This window comes from Botrytis byssoidea, assembly GCF_014898295.1.
Source record: "Botrytis byssoidea strain MUCL 94 chromosome Unknown BBYS_010, whole genome shotgun sequence".
Classification (NCBI taxonomy): domain Eukaryota; kingdom Fungi; phylum Ascomycota; class Leotiomycetes; order Helotiales; family Sclerotiniaceae; genus Botrytis; species Botrytis byssoidea.
Genome location: NW_024065851.1, coordinates 1,068,402 through 1,082,965, shown reverse-complemented (window position 1 = coordinate 1,082,965; position 14,564 = coordinate 1,068,402). Strand labels below are relative to the sequence as shown.

Below are 14,564 nucleotides of genomic sequence, written 5' to 3'. Positions count from 1 at the left end.
TTCCGTAGATTTATATAGGCGGCGCTATGTTTGAGTGTTGATTTTCTTACAGACTCGAGACATCGATTATCTTGGAGTACTTGCTCCAGCCCCTGCTATCTCGAGTTTTGCTCCTAAGAACGAAGTATTGGTAGAAAGAAACCTATGTATTATTCCATGATATATATTCTTATATGTACCTTTACAATCATATAAACAATAGAATTCCAAACGCCAATCTTTTTATACTTGAGCCAGATCCCAACATCCATAAATCATAATCAATCATCCCTCGTATAAGCAGAGTACTGTCTCCACTTCTCACCATACCTCATAACCAACCAAGGCACTGGCGCCACTACCAAACACACACCTGAAACAATCATAAATCCCCATCCATATCCCAGCCGATCAGTCAACGGACCAACCATCAATGGTAAGAATGTACTCGTCAAACACCTTGTGATGAGGACCGCCGTCAAAGCACTTGCCGAATACAATCCAAACGCATCCACCACATAAGCCATCAAAGGAACCATACCTGTCAAGATAGCAAAGCCCTGGAGACCGATCAGAAAGAGGAGGAATGCAACAGGCCAGCCCTTTGCGGCGGTCCATCCGAAAAGCGCGATGGAGATGGGGAGAATGCAACCGCTGATGATAGTGAGAGGCATGCGAAATTCTGGATGCGATTGATTATTATTCTTGGTTCGGAGATAGACGTATATGCGATCTATCAGCATGTTACAAAGGAAGACGGCAAACGTTGATCCAACGCCTAAAAATGTCAGTCAGATGTATAAATCGCTGTGAAGGATGATTTGAAGCTTACTAAAAGCAATGAAAGAAGAACCAATTGTCGTGGGAGCAAATCCATAGACATTTTTGAGAACCTCTGGTAAAGTTGTGGACATGATGTAATAAAATGTAAACACAATTGCACCATAAAAGGACAGAATTTGCAGCACAAACGATCCCCCAAATACCGCTGCGGGTCTTTTGATAGCCTTCCATATAGCAAGCGCTGTATGTTCACACTCTTCTTCCACCACAACTTTGAGTGCCAGACCATCCTCATTCTTTTGTTTTTTTAACCTTGCAATTCTTCGTTGTAAAATACGAATTTTATACGTTTCCCGAAAGAGAAGAAGAAAACAAAGCTCGCAAACACCAGCCATACCCGCCGCAAACCAAAGAACATTTCTCCATCCGATCGATTGAGCAATTGCTCCGGTAATAGCAGGTCCAATAGCACCACCCAAAAGTGGTGCAAGCATGAGTGTTGCCATGGCTGAACCTCTTTGGTCAGGTGGTAACATATCGCCGATAACGGCCGGATTCAGCACATTTGAAGCCACAGCACAACCCGTCATGAATCGCGACAGGATGAACAAATGCGACGTTTGACTGCATGCAGCCACGACGGTCCAGATAATAAACAAAACATTCGCCACGTTGAATACCGCCGCTCGACCGTACACTTCGGAGAGCGGGGCAATGAGCAACGGACCAGCTGCTTCTCCGAGTTCCCATATCGTTACCAGAAGAACGGATGCAGATTTTGATTCTTGATTCTCTAGATCGAGGACGATTTGTCGGGCGATTGGAACGACACCGATACAGGTGAATGTTCTGATGAATGTTTAGATATTGACTTAGGGTTGAAGGTGGGATGAGATGCGTACACTGTGAAAGCCATGAAAGCTAGAAGCAAAATCACTCCATTATGATAAGCCTTTGGCCATTCTAAAGGATTTTCCGGATCTCCATTGGGATTGAAATCGACTCTATGATCGAAAGATTCATCATTTGGAACATTGACATCCGGTATGTAAGGAAACTGCCCAGCTGCGGTTGTAGGCGGTGGTACCGGTGCGAGCAATGGCTGGATTTCGTCCATCAGTCGGTGTAGGATTGTATCTGGATGAAATGAACAGGAAATAGTTCGTAGGTATGTCTAACGGATTGAAACTCCCGCAACCTCTTTCTCCTACTTATATACTCCAAGATTTCGATAGTTATATCTATAATCTACAATTCCATTCCGGTATGTCGTCCCGAAAAGCGAAAGGCGTGCTGACAGCGAATAATCATGAGCAATCTGACCGCTTATCAGATTTCTCCATACATTTTTCTTCAAAAAGCGTCGACCTGCCAAATTAGTCGATAGTACCTAAGTGGAACTATTGGTGGATCCAGCCACTTACTCTCTAGCCACAATTATAAAACTACCTAACCTTGGAAGCCCTGGAGGACTGCCCAGATTGCTCTTCTCTCACATCTATTTACACATCGTCAGTCTAGAGTGTCAAATAACTTCATGAATATTACGTTCGTGAAGGACTATCACTACACTTTTATCATTGTCCATCGCCCTTCAAATATCCAGCAGTCTAAATCATGTCGAGGGTTACACCTGTATCTAATCTCCATTTCCAAGAGACCTAGAAGGATTACAAATAAACCACGAATAAACCTGAAAATACCTCATTAAGCTGTATCTTCAGCCATAGTACTCGGTATACCTAGGTACCTAGGTATCAACTATTCAGATACGACTTCTTGCTTGTTATCAACCGTGGCAGCAGAGCCATAAGCTTTATCACATCTCGATAAGATGTACACAACAGATTATCAGATGTCAATGCGTTGCGTTGCGTTGCGGGGTGATAACACGAAGGATCATAAATATACACAGCAGTATCACTAGTGTGTACTCGCTAGTGACAGATATCAAGAGTTCATGCAATCAAAAGAAGAGTTCACATACATTTATTTACCAGTATCCCTCCGCATTATCATTCTTGATTTTCGTTCTACTCCAGCTCGTCTCGCCTTGCACAAGTAAGCGTATATGGCGGGTATGGATAGATATCGTATCTATGTGGGTCTAAGTGGATCAACCGTCCAAGTGAGTGGATTCAGGAACATCTCCAACAGACTACAGAGTACAATTATTAATAAGAAAGTTTCTTTAAAGATTTTAGAGATTAAGACTCATATTGTTGATTCGCGAGTAGACGTATAGGTCATGTGAGCGAAGGTATGGGAGAGTAAACTTTCTAACGTGTATCAACAACTCTCTCGGTTGATGGCTTGAACTTATTGTTAATTTGTTAAGCATAAGAACTACTTGACGAAGAAGTAAAAGTTCAAACTGTTATTGAAATTGTGATGTTGGAGCAAGTGTGAAAGTCGAAATCACGAAATCCTGCCCTGTTATCAATAATTCTCTCCAAATGTGGACACACGGCGTTAAGAAATTGTATGATGGCAAAAAGTCCCTCAATTTGCCTGTAACAACTTTTCTACCAAAAGTCACATCACCAATGATCAACACCAGGCAAAAAAAAGATACCATCATGCCATCTAAGGGAGGATCAAGAAAAAGTCAAAAAAATCGCCCGATGAGAGGCTCGAACTCTCAACCTTGGGCTTTCAAATAATAGAATCTATTTTAAAAGGCCCACGCGCTAACCAATTGTGCCAACCGGGCTTGATTGGTTGTGTTAATTGATGTTAGAGCGAAATTAAACCATAGTATATATAGTTATACTATTATACAGTGGTTATATGGATAAGTGATGTAAAACCCACTTTTTCTAAAAACTTGCTGTTTTTATATATTCTATTGCTGCTTTAAGCAATTCAAATACATATTGAGCTATCTCCTCAAATTTCGATTTTCAAGTTCTCTTTTACTTGTGAAGGCTTACAAAGCTTTCAAAGATTTTAAAGGTTTTGATAGGCTACCTAACAGAATTGTTGAGGGATAGACCCACTTTAGTATACTAGCGTACTGAAATCTACATTTACAATACTTCAGTATATTAGAGTTCATCATATTAATTTTCAAAGAGCGTGATATTTTGATTGGTTAAAGCCCTTGTATGTGGGGAAAAGCACGGCCGCTTTTTGGTGTGTTTTACAATACTTACCCTTACAACCATCGTACATGGAATAAGTTATGTAATGCCGCCTTCGTTAGCGAGGATCAGTTGGTGTGGGCAGAATAATTCTATTGGTGGCAATACAAAAGCGGTGTAACATAACTTATTTCATATATTCACCAGATCATAGTAGAAATGAACAATATTTTTCATTCTCGGCACACTCCCTCGACTCCCATCACGAAAAAGTAACGAGCTTGTCGCTTATCATTCTACACCGAACAGGATACAAATGATCGATTCCGTATACAATCCATTGCCTTCCCAACCAACACCCTATACCAGAAACCAGAACGAATGCATCGCGAATCATAATTCAAGAATTAGTTTATATGTATATTCTACCTTCCCCTTTCCCTTTCCCCCGATGACCTGGAATTTATAAAGTAAGTTATGATTACTGGTACATCGAAACTTGATGCTAATTCATGTCATATAAGATTCCGAGGAGAATAGTCAGAGTATATAGTAAGCGTCTGGATAGTATTCAGGATAGCCAACTCCAACTCCAACTACAACTACAACTACTTACTTACCCAGTACTTACTCACATACTAGCAAGCAAGCAAGCAAGCATCTCAAGAACCCAAAAACCAGAAATATATATAAATCCACATAAAATTAAATTCACTGAGGAGTCTCCATCCAAACTATGATTCATTCATTTATGTTCATTTCTTCATGCATTGGATTTCAAAAGTCTTAGTTCCTACCTAAAGACCGTCTATATAAATATCACCTCACCTCACCTCACTACACCAACAAACTTTCCCTCGTCCAAAGTTCAAACAATATACACTCAACAACATATACATATATACACATATATACACATATATACACATATATACACATATATACACACACGCACACACATACACATATATACACACACGCACACACACACACACACACACACACACACATAAAAAAGATCCTCAGCTCTATTCATCAACAACACTCTTTTCCTCCTACAAAATTACAAATACATAATAAATATATTCACTATATATCATAACTTACATCTACCTAGGTACCTGTCCAGATACCTAAATGATAACTCACTCAATCTCTATATAATCTCTTATTACTTTTTCTTCTTACATATCTATCTATATCTAGTATATATAAGTATATTACACATACAGATAGTACACATATAGATATTACACCAACACCAACACTAAGACCAATACTCAACCACCCAAACTATGCACGTACATATGAACCCTAACCCCCCCTCCTCTCCCCCTCCTCTCCCCCTCTCCCTCTCCCTCTCTCTCCCCCTCTCCCTCACCAAAGATCACAAGAAAGCACTATCTAGCCTACCTACTACCTACCTACCTACCAACCTAGTGAATATAATACAATAAAATACAATAGAATTACTGACTGTCCTAAATAAACCTCTTGATATCTATCTCCCTAAATACCTATTATAAATATAACCAACCTCTACTTATATACCTATCTACCTCCCTCCCAGCCTATCTCTCTCCCTCCCTCCCTCTCCCTCTCTCTCCCTCTCTACCCCCCTCCCCCCTTTCCCCAACTATATTACCTACATATCTATCCAATCAAATCAAATCCAATCCAATTCACTCCCAGAGCTACAAACAACAAGCAGGCCCAATTATACAATTTTGATTATAATCATTAGACACATACATATATAGGTGATATAAATCTATATGTACACACCTCCCATACATACATACCTCCTTACATACATACCTATCCTCTTTCCAAAATCCGGATCCGAATCCAAAACATCTATCGTTCATTTACCTACCTACCTAGTAAGTAAGTAAGTATTCGGTGGGATGAATAGAATGAGAAGCTTATCATATACACATCTCACTTACTCACTCACTCACTCACTCAGTCTCTATTTGATATCTTGTAAAGAAAGGGAAAATTCAATTTCAAACAAATCCTCATCTCACCCAAAAGAAATTGATACCTTGCGCATATTACACAAATTGTGAGATTTAATGTTTCTCGACGGAGAGTTTTGCTTCTTACTTCACTTCATTGGATTCTCAATATACCTGTACATATACACTTCATTCATCAGAACTCACATGGATGTTCATATTTCACATTTCCGAAGTCAATAGTTTCAAATCCTTCCCGTAATCAATATAATGCAATTCCTATACCTCATATCTCCAAGGATCACCACCACCACCACCACCACCAGTCAAAGCACTGAGATCCCATATAATCCTAAACAAAAAACAACCACCAACGACCAGCCATAAACATACACCTTATCTCATTCATAACTGTGGACTAATGCTCAACTCAACTATTCTGGACCCGGTAGCGAATTGAGGCGGTTCAGTTTCTTCCTCGTCGCTTTCGCCCGTCATTTCACAAATTGGGCAACTCAAGTTTCCACTTCCCCGTAGCTCGATTCATTGGCAATAGTTCTTTTCAAGATACTCAGTCAAATATGATAATCTGTGCTCAAGTGGATATCAAGCTCACGGAGACGCCAGGATTGCTCCTTCTTCTCCACAGAGAGCTGTATCGTAACAGACATGAGTGGTACCGGTGGCTCGATCCAGAATTTTTCGTGGGAGTTTCAATTACTGTGGCTTCGATCTCGGTGTGAATCATCGGCAGTTTCTTCCTTGGTAAGTATATTGTACCTTCTCCAGCCTTGATCAAAACAGTTAACTGGGTGAACCGATCCTTGAGTTGGGATCTCTCCACCCCCCCTTCCTTTTCCGGCTCCTCCGGCTGAAAGATTATATTATCGGACAGGCCTTCCTAGGCTTCAGGCATCTCTCTTGGATTTCTTTCAATTTCTTGTTCCGTATCATCTATTTCTTAGGTTGGATCTTCATCTACTTCAACATGTCTCACCATATCGATCAATCGTTCTCCCAATGGTGTCAGATTCATCGCATAGTCGGCCTGGTCAATAATTGTCTGGATATGCTGGGGTCTCTTGCCATGATTGTCCTTTCTTCCAACTCGAGCCTCTATTCAAGAGTAGTTATTGATTCCCTGTATTCTTCTATCTTGTTCTTCTTAAACAAGTCAACATATCTTCTCGTCGCTTGTCGAAAACCGGATTTCTTGTCCCATTGTACTTCATCGAAGCTGGTGTGCAATTTCGCCTTTTTGTCGTTGTAAATGCTAAAACTATTGATTACTCTTCTAGCTTGATATGTGATGACATCATATCCGTCATTCTATGCAGCCAATACCTTGAAGCTAAATTAAAGTTAGCTTAGCTTTGAGTATTTATCAATCGTTCCTTGTGTGTAAACGACTTACAGATCTGTATACTCCCGGAATGCTGCTATGCAAGCTGCATCGGCCTCACAACCCAGCCAAGTAAGGTCTTTCATTTCGCTTTCAGCGAGGAAATGAGATCTTTGTCGTTTTGCTTTCTGGACTCAAAGTTAGCACTGACTTATATAGCCTGATATAAGGGTACGAACGGTCATCTCCATTGATTCCCAACCTTACTGATGTAATGTCTTTGTCGGCCATAGCGACTTTATCATACGCATATATGCTAGCGGTGCTCGAAATATGGATTGTCAACTCTCGTGCTTCTTCGGTCCCCTCGACTTGTCTAGTGTCGACGATGGCGGTCCTCCGGAAGGAATACATGGTGAAGTACTGAAAAAACCCTAGAGCTGAGAGCGTTGTTTGCAATCGCGGGTTCAATGCAGGCTCTCTCATAGCGACATTTTCGAAAAGATAATCGCCTTTAGTGGTTTGTAGTAAGACAGGGTTGGCATTTACAGCATCGACCTTTGGTATATGAAATGTCTTGCAAAGGTGCAATGACTCAATCGTCGGGAACTCAGGTCCAAAGAGCCCGCGTTGGAAAGCCAAGCCAGTTAGCACAAAGGCGGCATCCAAGTGATATCGGGTTGTTTTTATTGGTAAGAATGTAAAGGTTCTCTGCGGGTCGAATCTAGATTTTCCATGTGGATCGCGATATCCTTTGACGAACCGGAAAAATATTCGCACCGCGATACCTAAAAGAATTGCATTAGTGGCAGTACTACACTTGTCTCCAATATAGAGAAATGGACTTGCCTCGATTGCCTGGATACACGTAAAACTCCACATCACTCCATCTTAATGTTTCGTCAATGAGGATACCCTTCTCTTTGTTTGCCTCATAGTTGGGGCATACAGTGATACTGCCTGGGCGTACACTGGTGATGAAGGTGACAAGATATGCGAAATAATGCTGGAGAAGGTTGCTGTCGGCTTGCTTGATTGAATAGTTATACATTACTTCCAATTCAGTATCGCCTAAATTATTCTTCTGCCTATTTTCAGTTGCCAATCCATGATGAACGGCGAGCCATGCAATGTGGTCGGTGATGATACTATGCCACATTCCGTAGTCATTTAGGAATCCTGGTATAAATCTGACTGCCCACCAATACAAGCCATGCATTCGCTGATACAATACTCCAGCTTTTGGTTTATCTAAAATTGTTGTTAATGACCACACGATACTCCCAAGAGCGCTGTGTTCAAACATGCTAGGTTTCATGCAATGGGACGAAGACAAGTATTTGACTAACCTTTGAATTTACCTGAAATTTGTAGGATTGTGAATCCCAGGTATTGCTTGACATGTTCAGTGAACTTCTCTTTGTTCCAAATATCTGTGATCTCTGTGAGCTCATATATATCATACACGAATAATTCAAATTCTCCACGGGTGGCTTCTCGGCTCGCCTTCGTCTTCCTCGCTCCTTTATCAAAGAACATTAAGGTTTTGCATTGGTTAAATATCTCCTTCATCACATCTTCGTTTTCTGCAAGCTTTTTGAAGGCTCTCGCCTTCGCCGCTGCGACGGCTTTTGCCTTTGGAGCATAAATTAGTCCACGGCTCAACTGGTCTGCTCAGTGCTGTTAATCATGATGACGGATCGTGGACCTAGTGGTCGGTATGTGGTAGTCAGGGATTCAGTTTGCTTGGTGGATGGCCAACGGAGGGCCGTCCTCGGGAAGAAGTATATAATTGAAGCATTGGAAAAAGCCCAGTGTCGACCACATGCCTTTTTTCGATAGTCGATTGAAGACAGGTTCTGGTAGCTATCTTCTCGAGGATATGGTCAGTTAATTCACTCTTGGCCGTTTGTAATAAGATCGGATTTGTTTGAATCCAACAGATTGAATCACCTTTGGTAAAATAAAATAAAAGTCTTGCTTAATTGATTCCAGGTTGTTTGTAAAGGTTGAAGAAACAAAAGAGGAAAGAGGGGCTGAAGAGGGGCAATGCAATCTCAACCCCACCCATGTGTGCTAGTGGGAGCTCGGACCCAAAATGATAAGCGCACAGGCGCACAGGCGCACCGCGTACTTCTTTATATACAGGCAAAATGTAAACCTCCAAAGTTGTCTCATTTGAGGTCTACCTAAACATCCAAAACGAAAATTGCAAAACAAATATGACAATGTGATAACTGAGGGATTCGAACCCTCGCTCTTTCGAACCAGTAAGATAGATGAATCAGGTCAGCCTGAAACTGGCGCCATAACCACTCGGCCAAGTTACCTCTTCGTCGTTGTAGCTGTCGCGTTGTTTTAGTCTATATATTGCAAATATTCAATGGCTGAAATCGTTGATACAACTTTCAACCTCCTGATGATTTTTCGGGTCTAAATTTTGGGACGTATTTCCTCTCAGAAAACCTATGATTATCCATCTCTAGCTGACATTCCACTCTCCAGATAAGAATCTGTAATAGTAACCCAAGGATAATACTAATCGCAAATGAACATCTGAAGGCTAGAAAAGATATTTACACCTGGTCTGGAAAACACGATCAATACCTACCCTCTCTAAGTATGCTCACCACTACCACATCTGAACCACTATAACATCACCGCATATACATAAAATTCACCCAAATACCGATAATAAAACCATACAAAATAAAGTGATATCACACAGACAACAACAACAACAACAACAACAACAACAACAACACCACCACCCAATCAGCAGACGCAAGAATTGCTGACTGTATTCTCAAAATGATAATTTGGAATAACATAACATGTTGGCAGCCAACCGTCAGCAAACACGCCCCAAGTTCAAACTTCCTATATTCCCATAAACTCTTATACCATCTCGAAATTCAATACCTCATTCACACCATCCAACCTAAACAAAAAATTCCCCAACGTAACCATCCATCTAAATAACCCTCTCCCAAAATGCGCTGGCCATTCTCTCCCAAATATCCCGAAAAATCCCCCGAGTACGCTAATGAGAAAGAATACGACTATATAATAATCGGAGGTATGTATTCCCCTCTTTTCTCCATTCTCTCATCTCCCTCCTAACTCCCACCTTTAACCCTTTCCCCACAGGTGGAACCTCCGGGTGCGTTCTCGCTTCCCATCTCAGCAGCTCCTCCACCCACAAGATTCTCCTCCTTGAGCGCGGCCCCGCAAATGATACCTATCTCTCTCGTATCCCGCTTCTTTCTTCTAATATCCATGACACCTCTTCAGGCGCCAAATCCTGGTTTTGTGCTCCAATGAAACACTGCAATGATTTGGAATCACTCGTCTTCCGAGCCGAATTGCTAGGTGGAGGTAGTAGAGTTAACAATGAAGTGTATACGCGAGGGACAAAAGGAGATTATGAGGGATGGAAAGAGATGGGATGTGAAGGATAAGGGTGGAAAGATGTAGAGCCATATTTTCAGCGAATGGAGAAAGTGGTAGGAGAAGATGTCAAGGAGGCGGAAGAGCGAGGAAGGGGAACGCAGGGACAGTGGGTTATGAAATCTTTTGAGTATGAGGAGTGGGGATGGAGATGTTTGAGAGTGTGAGAAATTTATTCTTGTTTCGTCTTGGAGAGTACCTTGCTAATTGTATCATGATAGATTTACTGACGCAGCTGATAAAATGGTATTCTCTCGAATTCCAGATACTAATGTGGAAAATGCATCGGTTGATGGATTAGCTATGATATATAACACAGTCACTGAAGACAGAAAACAGAAAACAGAATTCTACTTTCCATTCTTTTCTTCCGAGAGAAATTGCTCTTGAGCGAGAAAAACATTTAACCATATGTACTAACACCACTGTACATCGAGTCGAATTTTCAGACGACGATGGAATTCCTCGTGCGAGTAAAGTGATCTTCGGAAGCTCTGATTCAAAATCCACGAAGACTTTTGAGGCCAAGGTAATGAAAGAAGTAATTATTTGCTCTGGTGCGCTAGGTTCACCGCAAGTGTTGATGTTGAGGTAAGCTCGGATTTTCGACTCCAAACTTAAATAATGGATTCTGATCTAACATTAATATTCTCAGCGGCATTGGTCCTCGTCAACATCTCGAAGAACACAATATCAAAGTCATCCACGACCTACCGGGAGTTGGTTCCAATTTCGTATGTACTCTCAACATTCCCAGGACAAAGGGCTCACCATGGCTAATCACAACCCTCAGACCGATCATCCAAGTATCCCCGTGGCATGGGAAATCCCAATTTCAGAATCCATCATCCAAGTCGCCGTATCCCCATTAAAAGCCATTCTTGAGTTAGCCAAATATCTTCTCTTTGGAACCGGTATCATGAGTCTCCCATCTCAAACACTTAGTTTCTTCATCCGTTCTCAATCTCTCAATGAACATGCTATCGGGTCACTCATCAAAGATTCCTCATCCTCAAATATCGAACCTACACCCACAGAAACATCTCCTCTCCATCTTTCCAAGCCTCAAAATCAAGTCCCTGATATCGAATTAATACCACTGGCCGTAAGCGCTACGGACGACACGAAAGAGCACCAATCGACATTTTCCAAAATAGGAATCTTTTGCATCCTCGCCGTAATTTGCGATCCCTTATCTCGCGGCAGCGTGCGACTTACATCCTCATCCCCGCATTCCTATCCCGCCGTCGATTTCGGCATCTTTTCCAATCCAGACGATATGATCCTCGCCCGACGCGCCGTCCATCTCGCCCTTGCCTTCGGCAAAACCATGCTGGCTTCCGGATTTCCTCTCCTCCGTCCCGTAACCTTCTCATCCGAGTCCCAAGATCTCGATGTCGAGCATGGAGATCATGAAGAGATGGATAAGTTCATACGTCACAGAGTGCGAAATACGTTCCACTATTCATCGACATGTCGCATGGGTTCTGAAGCCGATGAAAATGCTCCTGGGGTGGTAGATAACGAATTACGTGTCCATGGGGTAAAAGGTGTGAGAATTGCAGATGCGAGTGTTTTTCCTAAGATTGTGAGTCACCATACCATGGCTCCTGCGGCAATGGTTGCGACAAGATGTGCCGGTTTCCTGGTGGATGCGCAGAAGAATAGTTAGGATCGAGTGGGGAGAATTCTATTCATGCAAAGGATCAACGATCTGGTCTTGAGAATAGAGTGTATCACGATCTAGATGTGTTTCAAGAGGATTTGTAGATATAATATGAGGTCATTTTCAATGTATCAGATCGCGATTATGCATCTGCGACAAGGGCATTCCTGTCAAAGTTCGATCGTGGCTGTAAGGTTCGATGGTGGTGGCAGCTCGATGTCATCTTGCGTCTTGGATCTGTTATCTCTGACTCATCATCATCATCGCTGAACCATCGATGATCGTTCAAAAGAATCTTCCGACTCAGTATGCACAGTTGTATCCACATTGCAAGTCCATATATCCGCTCTCTCTGCAGTGCTTGAGAAAGAAGCTCCACACAACCATCTCGGCTCATAGACTCAAAGAGGTGGTGAACTACGCTGACATAAGAACGACTGATTTCGGGAAGCAACCGTAGACGTTGTTCCGTGAGGCTCAATTGGATTCTAGATAGCTGATGTTCTCCATCAGAGCCCTACAGCCATGGCACTCAACAAGATCAACGCCGCGCCCCGAGCTTCGGATAGTTCCGATTTCTATCAGTACTTTCAATCTCAACAGGTCCGGAAAAAGAAAGCAACGGTGAGACCGCACCACTCAGTCCAACCCATCCATCATCAATACCCTATCTCGCTGTCTCCAAAATCATGACCCCCGTGTTCCAGAACCATTACCATCAAATGTAGTACAACGATAGGCTATTTCTGACAGCATTTCATCCTTCCTTACCAGCTTCTGCCTATAATACACAGCCTATCTTTTCGGTGAACCGGTACGCAGCAAGACCCTTCAACCTAGTTACACCGAGTTCACGCTACTCCCCTTCCCAACACTAACATCATAAGGCGAGATAGATAGGCGTTGGAAATGCTAGGATGAAGGATGAAGCGGAGACGCAAATATACCCTCCGTATGCATGGAGGGTATGATGCTAAGAGCGCTGGACGAACTGGTGTGGGTGGAGAGACTACTCTTCCCTTTCCATCTCCCAATGAACTTCTTCCACCTCAGAATTCCAAGGGGTAAATATCCAGAGTATACTGTACTCATCCAAATCCATCCTACCAAGCCTTTCCATCCAACCCAGCTGAAGATCCCACACTCGTAGCACCACCCGCCGAACCCGCAACTCGGGTCCGATAAGCCCCTTTGAAAAACGATTTTCCGGGCCGATGACCAAATCACAAGTATTCAATTCATGCAATCGGTACGATTCTCACAAAACTCAATTCGGATCGAAAAAGTATTATAGGGGCAGAGTATAAATGTTCCGTTGAAGAATTTTGCGCGCGGGATGTTGGGGGTGTTCGCCGGGGAAGTTTTGTTGGGGGTGCCGGGTGATGGATGAAATAAAGCACGGATTTTCAAGCGAGGACTAAGCGCACGTGAATGGTTGCGCTCCCCCCGAGTGTTTGATCGTGGCAGGTGATTCAGCACAATTTCTTAGAACGCCTTCAGAATTTAAATTATCAATCTAATTTGAGATATTGATGTCAAGTAACAACCAAAACACATGTACGGCATAACAGGTGACACCAATTCCCGATAACAATATTTCGCCACCCCCAGATCCGCATTCGAAAGAGAGGACGGATGAAAAGACTACTCGACAAGCGAATTAAATCCCAACTCATCATCTGGCCGACGCCTCTACCTGTCTGGATCTCATCTCATAATATCCCATGCTTTTGCTCTCGGATCCCTCGCTTTCATTTTTAGCCTTATCATCAGATACCTAGTCCGCATCCGCATATGCAACTGCAAAAATGCCTACCCCTATCCTTTCCCATAAGTTATAACACATCCCCAACCTATCATTTACTCCCTATCAAAAACACACAAACTATACTCAAGACAAGCATCCGATAGACTATCCTCCTATCATCTCGTCACCTACGCCCCGCAATCTCTCACGAGGTTGACTCGGGTCCAGCATGCTGCAGCTTTGTTTCCACCATCCTCAAATCTCTTCTTGGCTCTTCTCACTCATTGGTCTTTGACTTCAAAGTGGCAAGCAAGCCCAGTCTTTTCGACAGGCACCATTGTATCACTTGTCCCAATTCCCTTACCCCGCATTCAATAGCGCTGACTGCAGCTGCTATGTATGTACGTGGACTGTGTGGATGGGGGTCAACAGTTGTAATAGTAACCGGCAACGACACCGTGGCTAGGTTTCAAACATAGAAAAAATTTAGAGAGATAACAAAGATAATATTCAAAGTCGACGGCACATGAATATTTTGCATTGAAGAGGTAGA

At 42.5% G+C, this 14,564-nt stretch overlaps 4 protein-coding genes across 4 annotated transcripts; 2 read left to right on the top strand and 2 right to left on the bottom strand.

Moving 5' to 3' along the window:
- Positions 1 to 260: 260 nt before the first annotated feature.
- Positions 261 to 1,879, bottom strand: EAE97_005927 (uncharacterized protein; the record flags this gene model as incomplete). The annotated part of the gene is made up of 3 exons (XM_038876440.1): positions 261 to 757; positions 812 to 1,611; positions 1,665 to 1,879. 3 exons carry the CDS (start codon positions 1,877 to 1,879, stop codon positions 261 to 263), a joined length of 1,512 nt encoding a protein of 503 aa, XP_038732916.1.
- A 5,422-nt stretch (positions 1,880 to 7,301) lies between these two features.
- On the bottom strand, positions 7,302 to 8,687 carry EAE97_005926 (uncharacterized protein; the record flags this gene model as incomplete). The annotated part of the gene is made up of 4 exons (XM_038876439.1): positions 7,302 to 7,336; positions 7,388 to 7,936; positions 7,998 to 8,399; positions 8,498 to 8,687. The coding sequence occupies 4 exons, from the start codon at positions 8,685 to 8,687 to the stop codon at positions 7,302 to 7,304; spliced, it is 1,176 nt and encodes a 391-aa protein (XP_038732915.1).
- A 593-nt stretch (positions 8,688 to 9,280) lies between these two features.
- On the top strand, positions 9,281 to 10,609 carry EAE97_005925 (uncharacterized protein; the record flags this gene model as incomplete). Its single annotated transcript, XM_038876438.1, has 2 exons — positions 9,281 to 10,227; positions 10,299 to 10,609. Exons 1-2 carry the CDS (start codon positions 10,143 to 10,145, stop codon positions 10,607 to 10,609), a joined length of 396 nt encoding a protein of 131 aa, XP_038732914.1. The 5' UTR covers positions 9,281 to 10,142.
- Positions 10,610 to 10,642: 33 nt separating this feature from the next.
- EAE97_005924 (uncharacterized protein) lies at positions 10,643 to 12,270 on the top strand (the record flags this gene model as incomplete). The annotated part of the gene is made up of 5 exons (XM_038876437.1): positions 10,643 to 10,761; positions 10,820 to 10,844; positions 10,918 to 11,189; positions 11,254 to 11,332; positions 11,392 to 12,270. The coding sequence occupies 5 exons, from the start codon at positions 10,643 to 10,645 to the stop codon at positions 12,268 to 12,270; spliced, it is 1,374 nt and encodes a 457-aa protein (XP_038732913.1).
- Between the last annotated feature and the right edge of the window lie 2,294 nt (positions 12,271 to 14,564).